The sequence below is a fragment of the Aotus nancymaae genome, unplaced genomic scaffold (assembly GCF_030222135.1).
Source record: "Aotus nancymaae isolate 86718 unplaced genomic scaffold, 86718_ANA_hifiasm-v0.15.2.pri h1tg000125l, whole genome shotgun sequence".
In the NCBI taxonomy this organism is placed as follows: domain Eukaryota; kingdom Metazoa; phylum Chordata; class Mammalia; order Primates; family Aotidae; genus Aotus; species Aotus nancymaae.
Genome location: NW_026988540.1, coordinates 191744 through 206871, shown reverse-complemented (window position 1 = coordinate 206871; position 15128 = coordinate 191744). Strand labels below are relative to the sequence as shown.

Sequence of the window (15128 nt, the reverse complement as noted above, 5' to 3'; positions counted from 1 at the left end):
GAACCAGAGATCAAGGTATGAAAAGTTCCATATTTCACTGAAAAATTAAAGAGCACTTGCCTTTTGTCACTTCAGAATCAACTAGTCAAAACACAAATAAAATCTTGAATAATAAAATTTTGAATAATTTCTGCATAATACCTGAATGGGAGCTTTCAACGGTGGTATCTGATTTGGAATCCGAAGATGGAGGAATTTGTCTTAACTGTGGAACATAGTACATCTTCGTGCTACCAGAAGGCTTATATGGCAATAATAAAGGCTGACCTAAGGAGGTAAAAATCAGACATTTATCAATTCATTGAACAAATATGGAATGCCTTCTATGTGCCAGGCAGTGTTCATGATTTTTGGAATGTATGAGTAAACAGACAGAAATGTATCTCTGCCTTCAAGAAGAATGAGAATTCTGAGGAGGAAAATAGAGAGTAAATAATTAACATACTAAATAAGTAAATTATCTAGCATTTTAATAAATTATAAGTGATACAGGGAAAATACAGAAATGCTGAGGGTAATCAGGCATACAGGAGAAATTGGGGTTTACGATGTGGAGAAAAGAGAGTTTAAATAGAATGGTAGGGATAGGTTTCATTGAGATGACTTTTTAACATTCCATTCCATATACAGATGACTCTAACCAAAAAACATCTTATCTTACATTGAACCCACTGGTCATAATTAACCGTTTATACTGGTCTTACTCTGCTTCCAGAGTCATAGACCTTAAGTCTAATTCTCATCTATGTGACAGAGCTTCAAAACAGTTTCTACTGCAAGACTATTAATTTTCAATATTAAGAAAATACATAAAAGTAAAAACTACAAGGTCCTACCACTCAAGGATAATTATTATTAACATTTTAATGTATATCTTACCCATCTTTTCCTGTTTTTTTATGTGTTTACAAAGCTGTCTGCATACAGTATGCATAATTTGAAATTCAGCTTTTCTACTTTATAATATTCATTTTACTTCCTATTCTTCACACTTCTATGGTTATACCACAGGTTAAAGATAGTCAACTCTTACTCTAATGTTGAAAATTTAGGTTGAGTTAAAATGTCCAATTATAAAGAATTCTGAGAATGAAGACTTTCCGGCTTATACTTATTCTCCCCCATGATCCACCTGAAATAAATTCTCTTTTTCAAAGTGAAAAATTACACCATTTATGAAGTTTTAAAAAAAAGTACTGACGGCTAAATTGCTTACTGTCTGTGACTATTTACTCTTCCTCATATGTATATGTATGGTCATTAAGAAATGATTAACTGCTAATAAGGGTAAATGGAATCTCACTTTTAAAATATGCCCTTATGGAGGTTTAATTTTTTTTCATATATTAGTTTTTCATTCATGATTGGTAGAAACTGTCTAATGTCCCCTCGTGTCCAACTTCCCTCCCTCCTTACATCTATATACTATGTTATCCAATCTCCCACCCAGCCATGTATGTACGTGTGAATAACTTTGTTCCTCCTGTAGGATGAGCGAGAGAATGTGTGCAACTTCCAGGCATTCAGATAAAGGTATCCCATTAAAGCCCCCCACTTCCTAGGTACTGCAAATCATGATAGCTGTAGCAGTTAGTTACTCTAGACCCAGAAATGGAAGTCACACTTCCAGAGATGGAAGGATGCCAGAGCACATATGCAGCTCAGTTATCTGCTCTAGACTACTTACCTGTAATTTAGGGTTTCTGTGATAAAATAGCTTATACCATAGCCTAAAGTAATAAGAAATGCAATTCCCAGGAAAGTCTTGGTGATGTACTAGAATCAGAGCCAGGGGACTTGGGGGGCATGCAACCTAGTAAGACACCAGCCAAAATGGCTAAGGGAGCACTTGCACCACTCCACACCCAAACCCAGGCAGCACAGCTTGCAGCTTCAGGAGAGATTCCTTCCTTTCAATTTAGGAAGATGGAAAATTAAACAGGCCTTTGTCTTGCAACCTGGATACCAGCTCAGCCAAGATACGACAGAGATGCCAGGCAGAGTCCTGAGGCCCCTATTCCATGACTTGGCTTCTGGACACCATTTCTAGACACACCCTGGGCCAGAAAGGAACCCGCTGCCTTGCAAGGAAGGACCCAGTCTGAGTGGGATTCATCATCTGCTGACTGAAGAGCACTTGGGTCCTGAATAGTCAGCAGTGGTAGGCAGGCAGTTCTCACCTGGGTGACTCTAGAGATGTGCTGGCTTCAGGCGTGCACATTCCCAAACATGGTGGCTATAAGGAGAGAGAGGATCCCTTTGCCTGAGAAAGGGAGATGGAAGATGAACTAGGACTTTGTTCTGCAGTTAGGTGCCAGCTCAGCCACAGAGGGGTAGAGTACCAAGTAGGCTCCAGGAGTTCCTAATTCCAGGTCTTGGCTTGTGAATGGCATTTCTGGACCTGCCTTGGGCCACAGGGGAGACCACTGCCCTGAAGGGAGAGTCCCAGGCCTAGCAACATTCATCCCAAACTGACAAAAGAGCCCTTGGGCCTTGAATGAATATCAGTGGTAGGCAAGCAGTACTCACCACAAGCCTGGGGCAGTGGTGGCCATGGGGAGTGACTTCTCTGTTTATGGAAAAAAGAGGAAAGAACGGGAAGAACTTTGTCTTGTGGCATGGATGCCAGTTCAGCCACAGCAGAATAAAGCACTAAGGTTTCAGGTCATGGTTCCCAGACAGCAATTCTGTACCTGCCTAGGGCCAGAGGAAATCGCCACCCTGAAGGGAAGCACACAAGACTGCCTGGTTTTGCCATCTTTTGATTGTAGAGCCCCAGGGTCTTGAGCAAACATAAGCAGTATCCAGGAAGTGGTTACTGTAGACCTCAGGTGAGACCCAGTTGTGTGCTGGCTTCAGGTCTGACCTAGAACAATCCCACTGGTGGTGGCCACAGCCACAGGGGTGCTTGTGTCACCCCTCCCCCAGCTCCAAACAGCTCAGCACAGAGAGAGACTCCATTTCTTTGGGAGAAAGTAAAGGAAGGGAACACGAGTCTCTACCTAGTAACCCAGAGAATTCTTCTGGACCTTATCAAAGACTTCTGATATGGTTTGTCTCCGAGTCCCCACTCAAATCTCATCTCAAATTGTAATCTCCACATGTCAAGGCAGAGACCTGGTAGGAGGTGACTACATTATAGGGGTGGTTCTCCCACATTGTTCTCATGATAGTGAGGGAGTTCTCATGAGATCTTGATGGTTTAAAAGTGGCAGTTTCCCCTGTGCTCTCTCTCTCCTGCTGCCATGTAAGACATGTCTTGTTTCCCCTTCACTTTCTGCCATGACTGTAAGTTTCCTGAGACCTTCTCAGCCATGTGGAACTGTGAGTCAATTAAACCTCTTTTATTTGTAAATTAGCCAGTCTCAGGAAGTATCTCTAAAGCAATGTGAAAAGGAACTAATACAAAGAATTGGTACCAGAAGTGGGGTACTACTATAATCTGAAAAAGCTGAAACAACTCGGTAACTGGGTAACAGGCAGAGGTTGGAACAGTTTGGAGGGCTTAGAGGAAGACAGGAAGATGTGGGAAGGTCTGGAACATCCAAAAGGCTTACAGAATGGGCTCTGACCAAAATGCTGACAGTAATATGGACAATGAAGTCCAGGTTAAGGTGGTCTCAGATGGAGATGAGAAACTTGTTGGGAACAGAATGGGCTCTGACCAAAATGCTGACAGTAATATGGACAATGAAGTCCAGGTTAAGGTGGTCTCAGATGGAGATGAGAAACTTGTTGGGAACTGGAGTAAAGGTCACTCTTGCTATGCATTAGTAAAGAGACTGGCAGCATTTTGCCCCCGCCCTAGAGATCTATGGAACACTGAACTTGAAAGAGATGATTCAGGGCATCTGGCGGGAGAAATTTCTGAACAGCAAAGCATTCAAAAGGTGACCTGGCTTATTGTGAAAGCATTCAGTCATGTATATTCACAAAGAGAGAGTCTGAAATTGGAACGTAGGTTTAAAAGGGAAGCAGAACATGAAGGTTTGGAAAATTTGCAGCCTGACTATGTGGTAGAAAAGAAAAACTCATTCAAGGTATTCAAGCTGGCTGCGGAAGTTTGCGTAAGTAATGAGGAGCCAAATGTTAACAGCCAAGATAATGGGGAAAGTGTCTCCAGGGCAGTCCAGAGATCTTAACTGGAGTCCCTTCCATCACAGGCCGGAAGGACTAGGAGGGAAATATGGTTTTGTGGGCCAGGTCCATGACCTAGCTTCTCTGTGCAGCCTTGGGACTTGGGGCCCTGTGTCCCAGCTGCTCCAGTTCCAACTGTGGCTAAAAGGGAACAAGGTACAGCTCAGGACATTGCTTCAGAGGATGCAAGCACCAAGCATGGGCAGCTTCCACGTGGTGTTGGGCCTACAGGTGTGAAGAAGACAAGAGTTGAGCTTTGGGAGCATCCACCTAGATTTCAGAGGATACATGAATGCCTGGATGTCCAGGCAGAAGTCTGCTGCAGGGGCAGAGCCCTTATGGAGAACCTCTACTAGGGCAATGCAGAGTGGTAATATGGGGTTGGAGCCCCCATTAACAGTCCCTACTTGGGCACTGCCTAGTGGAGTTGTGAGAAGAGGGCCATCATCCTAAAGACCCCAGAATGGTAGATCCACCAAAAGCTTGCACTGTGCACCTGGAAAAGCCACAGGCACTCAACACCAGCTCATGACAGTAGCTGTGGGGACTGTATCCTGCAAAGCCACAGGGGTGGAGCTGCCCAAGGCTGTGGGAGCCCATCCCTTGCATCAGCGTGCCCTGGATGTATAACATGGAGTCAAAGGAAATTCTGGAGCTTTGAGATTTAAAGATTTAATGACTGCTCAGCCAGGTTTCCAACTGGAATGGGGCCTATAACCCCTTTGTTTTAGCCAACTTATCTCATTTGGAATGGGAACATTTGCCCAGTGCTTTTACCTCCACTGTACCTTGGAAGTAACTAACTTGTTTTCTTATTTTACACGTTCATAGGCAGAAGGGACCTACCTGCCCTGTCTCAGATAAGATTTTGAACTTGAACTTTTGGGTTAACGCTAGAATGAGTTAGGACTCTGGGGGACTGTTGGGAAGGCACGATTGGTTTTCAAACGTGAAAAGGACATGAGATTTGGGAGGGGACAGGAGAGGAATAATATGGTTTGGCTCTGTGTCCCCACCCAACTCTCATCTCAAATTATAATCCCCACATGTTGAGGGAGGGAACTGGTGGGAAGTGACCAGAGCATGGAGGGCAGTTTCTCTCATGCTGTTCTTGTAATACTGAGAGAATTCTCATGAGATCTTGATGGTTTTAACGTGGCATTTTTCCCTGAGCCCCCTCTCTCTCCTGCCACCATGTAAGATGTGTCTTGCTTTCCCTTCACCTTCTGCCATGACTTTAAGTTTCCTCAGGCCTACCCAGCCATGCAGACCTGAGTCAATTAAACCCCCTTTCTTTATAAATTACCCAGTCTCAGGTAGCATACTTACAGTAGTTTGAAAATGGACAAATACAACCTCCAAAGTGGTACCTCTATGAGTGTGCAAGAGCCACAGTGTTACTAGGTTTGAGGTGTCCCCTAATGGAGATATAGCTACAGTGATAAAAAACTCAGACCACAACACCCAACTTCCTTTGAATTTCTGGAAAGCATTCCCAAGAAGGATGGGTATAAACAAAGTCAGAGTGTGAAGACTACAATAAGTACCTAATTCTTCAATGCTCAGACACCAACAAACATCCACAAGCTTTAAGACCATCAATGAAAACATGACCTCACCAAACATGACACTAGAAACCAATCCTGGAGAAACAGAGATATGGAATCTTTCAGACAAATAAATCAAAACATCTCTTTCGGCTGGGGGCAGTGGCTCATGCCTGTAATGCCAGCACTTTGGGAGGCCAAGGCGGGTGGATTACTTGAGGTCAGGCGTTCAAGACCAGCCTGGCCAACATGGTGAAACCTCATCTCTAATAAAAATATAAAAATTAGCTGGGCATGGTGGCAGATGCCTGTAGTCCCAGATACTCAAAAGGCTGAGGCAGGAGAATTGCTTGAACCCAGGGAGTGGAGGCTGCAGTGAGCCGAGATTGTGCCACTGTACTCCAGCCTTGGCGACAGAGTGAGACTCTGTTAAAAAAAAAATCTCTTTTGAGAAAACTCAAAGGAATTCAAGATAACAGAGGAAGAACTCAGAATCCTGTAAGATAAATTTAACAAAAAGACTGAAATAACTAAAAAGAATCAAGCAGAAAAATTGGAATAGAAAAATACACTTAACAGACTGAAGAATGCATCAGACTCTTAACAGCAAAATTGATTAAACACAAGAAAACCATCAATGAGCTTGAAGACAGGCTATTTAAAAATACAGTCGGAGGAGACAAAAGAAAAAAGGGAATAAAAAAGAATAAAGCATGCCTACAGGATCTGGAAAATAGCCTCAAAAGGGCAAATCTAAAATAAAAAATAAAAAGCACTAGACTCCTCTCAAAAGCAGTAGATTCCTCCTTTCAAAAGACATACAGTGGTTGAATGAATGCATAAAAAAACAAGACCCAACAATCTATTCCCTACGAGAAACACAATTAACCTAAAAGACCACAAATAGACTAAAAATAAAGGGATGGAAAAAGATATCCCACACAAATAGAAACCAAAAGACAGGAAGAATAGCTATACTAATATCAGACAAAATAGACATTAAGACAAAAATTATGGCCGGGCGTGGTGGCTAATGCCTATAATCCAGCACTTTGGGAGGCCGAGGTGGGTGGATCATGAGGTCAGAAGTTTGAGACCAGCCTGGCCAACATGGTGAAACCCCATCTCCAGTAAAAATACAAAAATTAGCCAGGCGTTTCTTGGCGGGTGCCTGTAATCTGGCTACTCAGGAGGCTGAGGTAGGAGAATCACTTGAACCTGGGAGGCAGAGGTTGTAGTGAGCCAAGACCATGCCACTGCACTCCAGCCTGGGCAACAGAGCAAGATCCTGTCCCAAAAAAAAAAAATTATAAAAACATTATATAATGATAAAGTGATCAATTCAGCAAGAGGATATAACAATTGTAAACATATATGCACCCAACACTGGAGTACCCAGATATATAAAGCAAGTATTTTTAGAGCTAAAGAGAGGGAGAGAACCAAATACAATAATAGCTGTAATCTTCAATACCCCACCTTCAGCATTGGACAGATCATCTAGACAGAAAATCAAGAAAGATACATCAAATGGACCTAACAGATATTTACAGAACATTTCATCCAATGGCTGCAGAATACACATTCTTCTCAGCACATGGATCATTCTCAAGGATAGGCCGTATTTTAGGCCACAAAACAAGTCTTAAAATTCAAAAATCAATGCAATTATATCAAGTCATTTCTCTGATCACAATGGAATAAAACTAGAAATCAATAACAAGAGGAACTTTGGAAAACTATAAAATGAATGGAAATGAAACAATATGACCAGTGGGTGAATAAAGAAATCAAGAAATAAATTTATAAATTGAAACAAATGATAATGGAAACAGAACATACCAAAACCTATGGGATACAGCAAAAGCAATACTAAGAAGAAAGTTTTTAGGTATAAGCATCTACATGATAAAAAAAAAAAAATAGAAAAACTTCAAATAAACAACCTAATAATGTATGTTAATAAACTAGAAAACAAAATCCATAATTAGTAAAAGAAAAAACATAAAGATCAGAGCAGAAATAAATGAAATTGAAATGAGAAAAACAAGACAAAAGATGAAACAAAAGTTTGTTTGTTGAAAAGATAAACAAAATCAACAAACCTTTAGCCAGACTAAGAAAAACAGAGGGAAGACTCATGTAAACAAACTCAGAGATTAAAAAAAAAAAAGAGAGCTAAATTACAACCTATACCACAGAAATTTAAAGAATGATGAGACACTACTGTGAACAACTTTGTACCAATGAATTGAAAAAGCTAGAAAAAAATGGACAAATTCTTAGAAACGTGGAACATATCAACCAGGAAGAAATCCAAAATCTAAAGAGACCAGTAACAAGGTCAAGTAACAGTATAAAAACGTTCCTATTTCTCCATATCCTCTCCAGCATGTTGTCTCCAGATATTTTAATAATCGCCATTCTAACTGGCATGAGATGGTATCTCAATGTGGTTCTGATTTGCATTTCTCTAATGACCAGTGATGATGAACATTTTTTCATTGTTGGCCTCATGTATGTCTTCTTTTATAAAGTGTCTGTTCATGTCTTTTGCCCACTTTTGAATGGGCTTGTTTTTTTCTTGTAAATCTGTTTTAGTTCTTTGTAGATTCTGGATATTAGCCCTTTGTCAGATGGGTAGCTTGCAAAAATTTTTTCCCATTCTGTTGGTTGCTGGTTCATTCTAATGATTGTTCCTCTTGATGGGCAGAAGCTCTTAAGTTTAATTAGATCCCATTTGTCTATTTTGGCTTTTGTTGCCATTGCTTTTGGTGTTTCAGTCACGAAGTCTTTGCCTATTCCTATGTCCTGAATGGTGTTGCCTATGTTTTTTTCTAACCATGTGCAGAAAGCTGAAACTGGACCCATTCCTTACAAAACTTAACCCCTGATGGATTAAAGATTTAAACATCAGGTTACTTTTAAAAAGAAGCATAATTATCATATAGAGGTATTAATTTCTATCATTGGGCATGGCAAAGTGACCTCTAAGAAAGTCCAGTGCTAGAAATTAATAAAAAATGACCTCAACCCTATATATACAAGTGTGGTAAAGTCTGAGACAACTTAGGAATATTTGTACCACTCTGTCAGGCAAAAAACAAACAAAAAAACAAAAGAAAGAAAGAAAGGAAAAAAAAGCTGTAGCCTCCACTTCTATTTGGTCATTGCTGCAGTTATCGTTAGAATACTGATTTATTAATTTTCTTTCTCCATCAGTGTATATAAAATTTGATGGCAATGGCTGAATTTGCCATGCAGTTCACAGGTTGGAGAAAATTAACAGCAATGATTGGACAAAATTATAATGGACTCATAGCAGAAACAGCTATCACATGGATATGGATCTGAGACAAATAAGAAGTTTTTGAAGTTCTCAGAAACTTTGTTTGGATGCAGTAGTCTTAAAGTTACTTTGGACTGCCTGTGTAGGGGAAGAAGTAAATACACAGCAAATAATGGCTGCTTCCAGGAAAGGAAAAAAGGGCTGGAGAGAGGTAGAGGGACTTATTAATTTAAAGTAATGGGTAAGCAGTCATGTATTTAACATACTATTCTTTGTACCTTAAAATAATGTTTTGTGCCCAAAAAAAAACACCTCATAAATTTTTACTTTTCATCCACAGTATTGAAAATAATACTGTATTAGTAAAGCAAATATTCTTTGATAAAAAATTTATATGAACCATAAATCACTGTCTCTATACCTTGATCCATTTGATGACAGTAGAGGTTTAAAATATGCTTTTATAGCTGTTTCTTCGCTTGTGTTTCTGCCACCACCATTAGCATACCACACCCTAGGATAGCTATTGACCCATTAGCCTGAGTCTCAGAAAGAAGTATCTGAAACAGACCCAAACCATTTCTGTAGCTTACAGCCAGCCCAGCCAAAGTCCAATTGACACATAAGCCTGTAAGTAAGAAAAACAAATGTTTACTGTTATAAACTATGGAGATTTTACAGGCTGTTATACTGTATCACTGTGGCAATAGGTAACCAACACATAAAGGTGTTGTGATAATTTATTAAACTTTATATATATATATATATATATATATATATATATATTTTGGTATGCTTTAGTTTCATAAGAAAAATGTTCAAGAATGATAACCATCTTAATATATAAATGTACTTACTTCAATGCAATTTCAATGCTGACTCAAAGAATTTTCTTTATGTTTAGGTATATTTCATCTATATGTGTAGATAGGCAAGTTTTTTGTGTAAGTAGAGAAACTTAAAATGTACTTAGCCCAGATTTGTCTAAAACAGTAAATATTTTAAAAATTAGTAAAGTTTCCATCTTCATTTGGGGAAGAATGGAAACTAACTTGTTAATTTTCCTGCTACTTACCCAAAAAAGAAAATAATTTACAATTTGCTGTAATTCTAAACGTTGTATATAAAAGTACTATCAAAATATCACTGAAACTATAGCACATAAAACACTCTAAATGTTGACATTACGGTAGAGACTGCTAGCTGTTCACCAAAATCCATTTCTTTTGAATTTTGGAAAACACAGCTAAACTACATTCCTGGCCAGTGGAAAGTGATTTGGGTTACTACCAGACCTGGCCTGTAAACACCTCCTATGTGTGCTCCTCCATGCTTTTTGTTTCTTCCAGTTGACCATGAAGGTAAATCCAATATAACTTTGGGTTATGTATTTTAAAGACAACAGAGCAAGCAGTCAACCTGGGTCTCTGCTGATTGCTTTATAAGCAAGAGAAAAACTGCTATCGTGTTTGCACTAACATATGTTTATGCATCTATTTGTTATAGTATATACATACTCTCTCTATATACATAGTATATAACATTACTATAATACAAGATAATTTATCTGCCCACTTAAAAGCAGACCTCAATTACTTTCAAGCTGTTATGAACTACTTGTATTTTTACTGCAAATATGACGAGGCAAAAGTAAGTTTTAACCACAAACAGCATAAGTTCTATAGGTTAACTCTGCTAGAAATTAAGATAAAAATATAATAAATCATATTCTGTTGACAGCTATGTAAATAAAAGACAGATATAATCATAGAGCCCCTAATTCTTAAATTAAAATTAGGTTTTCTGACTAGAAAGACACAATCACTTCTAAGATAATTACACAAAAGAGTGGTCTAACAACCTAAAATGTAATCATATTCTCTTACCATCTGTTCCACAAGAAAAAGTAACCTGTTGGACTGAAGATGATGAAGCAAACTTGACAGAAGCTTTGCGTAGTTTCTGGTTACTGGGCTCTGTAATTTCATGTCCACAATCTTCGGGATTAATAAGAATCTCAGATGAAAATAGGGTCTTTTCTGGACTTTCTGTTGTTATCTGAGTGACTGCATCAGATGACAATTTTTCAGAGAAAGCAGAAAGTGGAGTCTTTTTCTTCTCTGGTAATCTGACCAAAAAAAACAAAGAATATAGCAGGTTATATTCTTGGCCGATTAGAAACTGAAATCTCTTTCCAAAAGTGGTTTCAAGGAATATTTTAGTAGCTATAGGAGTATTTTGTGGACACATCAATGACAAATGTTGTTACGGTAAAATTTCTGCAATACCCTTTATTTGGTTTCATACAGTGTTACCACGTGTGTTTACTTTTATCTGAAAACTTACTTTTAATTTAGAATGTAAATGCTATTTTTCAGCTGAATTAAAAATATATTTTTTCAAATTACTGGATGTCCACTATAAATTAGGGACTGTACTACATGCACACAGTATACAAAGATAAACAAGAAACAGAACGTTCCGTCAAGAAGTTCTGGGAGAACCAGGAGTTTTCAAGGTTGTAGTTGTATCTTGAGATCATAGAGAATTAATATTAAAAGAATGGAGCAAGTAAATAATTGAATACATAAATAATTGGAAAGAAGAAACAAATTTTGCTTTAAGAAGAAGTCCAAATAACAGATGTAGATACCTCCCACCAAAGGAGGTTAAGCCTAATCTTCCTCTCCTCCTTTGTGTATGTGCTGAACTGAGTGTCTGGATTTCAAAAAACAGACTATAAGAAGGGACAAATGTACTTATTTTCATGGTGGAGACATCTAGCAAGCACTGCCTTATCCAAGTGATCAGTTAGCATCACCAGTGATGATGTGGATACCACATATGCAACCTAGGCAATACCATTCCAGAAACAGGAACCAGCCAAGATTTCATGATGAAGACACCAAAAGCAATTGCAATAAAAGCAAAAACTGAAAATGGGACCTAACTAAACATAAGAGCTTCTGCATAGCAAAAGAAAAATTATCAACAGAGTAAACACACAAATACAGAATAGGAGAAAATATTTGCAAGCTATGCATCTGACAAAGGTCTAGTATCCAGCATTTCTAAGGAACTTAGTGGGCAAAGGAAATGAACAGATGCCCTTCCAAAGAAGATACATATGTGGCTACCAAGCCTATGGAAAAAACTTAACATCACTGATTAGATAAATGCAAATTAAAACCACAATGAGATACCATTTCACATCAATCAGAATGGCTATTATTAAAAAGTCAAAAAATAACAGATGCTATCAAGGTTGCAGAGAAAAGGGAACGCTTATACACTGTCTGTGAGTGTAAATTAGTTTGACCATTGTAGAAACCAGTGTGGCAATTCCTCAGAGCAAAAACACAGAACTAGCATTTGATTCAGCAATCCATTGCTGCGTACGTACCCAAAGAAACATAAATCATTCTACCATAAAGATACATGCACACAAATGTTCACTACAGAACTATTCACAAGAACAAAGACGTGAATCAACCTAAATGCCCATAAATGACAGACTGAATAAAGAAAATGTGGTACATTTATACCACAGAATATTATGCAGCCATAAGAAAGAGTAAGATCATGTCTTTTACAGAACATAGACAGAGTTTGAAGTCATTGTCCTTACCAAACTAATGCAGGAACAGAAAACCAAATACTGCATCTTCATATTTATAAGTGGGAGCTAAATGATGAGAACTCATGGACACAAAAAGGGGAACAACGGACACTGGGGCCTACCTGAGCATGGAGGGAGGAGGGAGAGGAGCAGAAAAAAAATAACTACTGGGTACCAGGCTTAGTACCTGGGTGATGACATATCTGTAAAACAACCCGGCATGACATGAGTTTACCTACAGAACAAACCTGAACATGTACCCCTGAACCTAATATAAAAGTTCTAAAATAAAAAATAGGCCTGGTGTGGTGGCTCATGCCTATAATCCTAGTACTTTGGGAGGCCAAGGCGAGTGGATCACCTGAGGTCAGGAATTCGAGACCAGCCTGGCCAATATGGTGAAAGCCGTCTCTACTAATAATACAAAAATTAGCCGGGTGTGGTGGCGCACACCTGTAATCAGGAGACTGAAGCAGGAGAATCACCTAAACCCAGGAGGCGGGGCTGCAGTCAGCTGGGATCACGCCATTTAACTCCAATCTGGGAGATAAGAGCGAAACTCCGTTTTCAAAAAAATAAAAATTAAAAATAAAACAAAAAATAAAATTTAAAAAATGATGCTAACAACAGGAGAAGCTAGGAGAGAAGTATTAGGAACTCTATTATATGTATCTTTTCTGTAACTCTAAAATTACTTGAAAATAAGGCCAGGCACAGTGGCTCATACCTGTGATCCCAGTACTTTGGGAGGCTGAGACAGGGGATCACTTGAGTCCAGGAGTTAGAGAAAACCCTGGGCAATGCAGTAAGACCCTGTCTCTATAAAACATAAAAAAGTTAGCCAGGCACAGTGGCACACACCTATAGTCCCAATGACTCAGGAGGGTGACGCAGGGGGATTGCTTGAGCCCAAGACTCCGAGGCAGCAGTGAGTAACTGCACCACTGCACTCCAGAGTCTGGGTGACAGGGCAAGACCTCATCTCTTAAAAAAGAGAACAAATAAAACTTTCAAAAAAAATCACTTGAAAATAAAGTTTCAAGAAAAGAGAATAACGTATTGTAGTAGAGTAATACCTAGAATATATCACAAAAGTAGAACTTTAGAGTCTTTACCATATACCTACCATTCACTAATTGAAAAAGACAATTATGGAAAAAGAAAAAAAATAGGTCAATCTCCCTTATGAACATAAATGCAAAAATCCTAAACAGGAAAAAGAAAAAAAAATAGGTCAATCTCCCTTATGAACATAAATGCAAAAATCCTAAACATAATGTTAGACAACAAAATGTAGTGCATGTGTGTGTATGCTGTGTGCTTGCTCTCATTTTACACACACACACGTTTGTGTGTAGTTGAATCTCTACCATGATAGCTTACCCCAGGAATGCAAGGTGAGTAAACATTTTTTAAAAAATCAATCAATGTGATTCACCACCTCAGCAGAATAAAGGAGAAACACACATGACCACATCAGTATAGGCAGAGACAGCATTTAATAAAACTCAGTAATTATGCATGATAAAAATTCACAGCAAAGAGAAACCACAAAAAACCTTAAAGCAATCATCGTATTTAATAGTAAAACATTGAGAACATATTGCCTGTGACATTAGGAATAATAGAAGGATGCCAACTCTTACCACTGCTATTCAGTATTTTAGTAAGGGTATTAAATGGTATTAGCAGTAAGGCAGGAAAAAAGAAAAGGTATGGATAACAAAGGAAAAAATACTTTTCATATTTGATATAACTGTGTACATTGAAAAATCCAAAAGAATCTACATATAACTTATAAGAATATAATTAAATTTTTAGAAAAGTTGCCAGATGCAAGATGAAATTTTTTAAAGTCCTTTCGATTTTTCTGTATCATAGAAATTATAAAATTAAAATATAAAATATATGTCACAAAAATAGTACCAAAAATATCAAATACCTCATAAAGTATAATAAAAGATGCAAGAACTCTACAGGGAATACCATTAATATAGTATAGAGAGAAGAGTGATCCAAATGGGTCTTCCGTTTCCAAGTAGGATGTAGTAGGGTAGTTACGATGTAGTAGGTAGCCATATACCATCACTCCTACTTTAACAAACGAAATGAATAAATTATAAAAATCACATTCTTTAAAAAGTCTTAGAGCTACAGAAGCAATGAGGAAATATTTCTAACTAATACGCTAGACAGAGGTATTTGGTGATTCTAGGCAAAGGCTTGGTGTAGGTAGACATAATCTAGTGACAGAGAAATCACTGAGCTTTTGATGAACATGTAGGCTGTCACAATGGTGTGACATGATGCAATCTAGTAGAATACCCATCTGATTTCCCCCACAAGACATTTCCTGATTGTTGAGGTGGTATGGGAGGCTGGGGGCTGAGCCAGAGTAACACACTGAAATCTCATTCACACTATAAGTGGCCAAGTCACACCAGATGGAGAGGCCTGGGACAAACACACATCAGCTCTCCTCCTTAAAACATTTGCCAGATGTTGTACCTGCTTAAGGCAGGAGGCTTAATAACAA

The 15128-nt window shown here is 38.5% G+C and overlaps 1 protein-coding gene across 30 annotated transcripts in view; it reads right to left on the bottom strand.

Annotated features, from left to right (window-relative positions):
- Positions 1 to 15128, bottom strand: part of LOC105708774 (centrosome-associated protein ALMS1-like) — a 261189-nt gene that overhangs the window by 96721 nt on the left and 149340 nt on the right. For all 30 annotated transcript variants that reach the window (XR_010340699.1, XR_010340700.1, XR_010340697.1 and 27 more), the window contains 2 exons: positions 10860 to 11101; positions 142 to 267 (listed from right to left, as the gene is read on the bottom strand). Coding sequence is in view for 24 of the 30 variants with exons in the window: in XM_064371249.1 (XP_064227319.1) it covers positions 142 to 267; positions 10860 to 11101 (368 nt within the window). In the remaining 6 variants the exon portion in view is untranslated. The remainder of the gene's footprint in view (positions 1 to 141; positions 268 to 10859; positions 11102 to 15128) is intronic.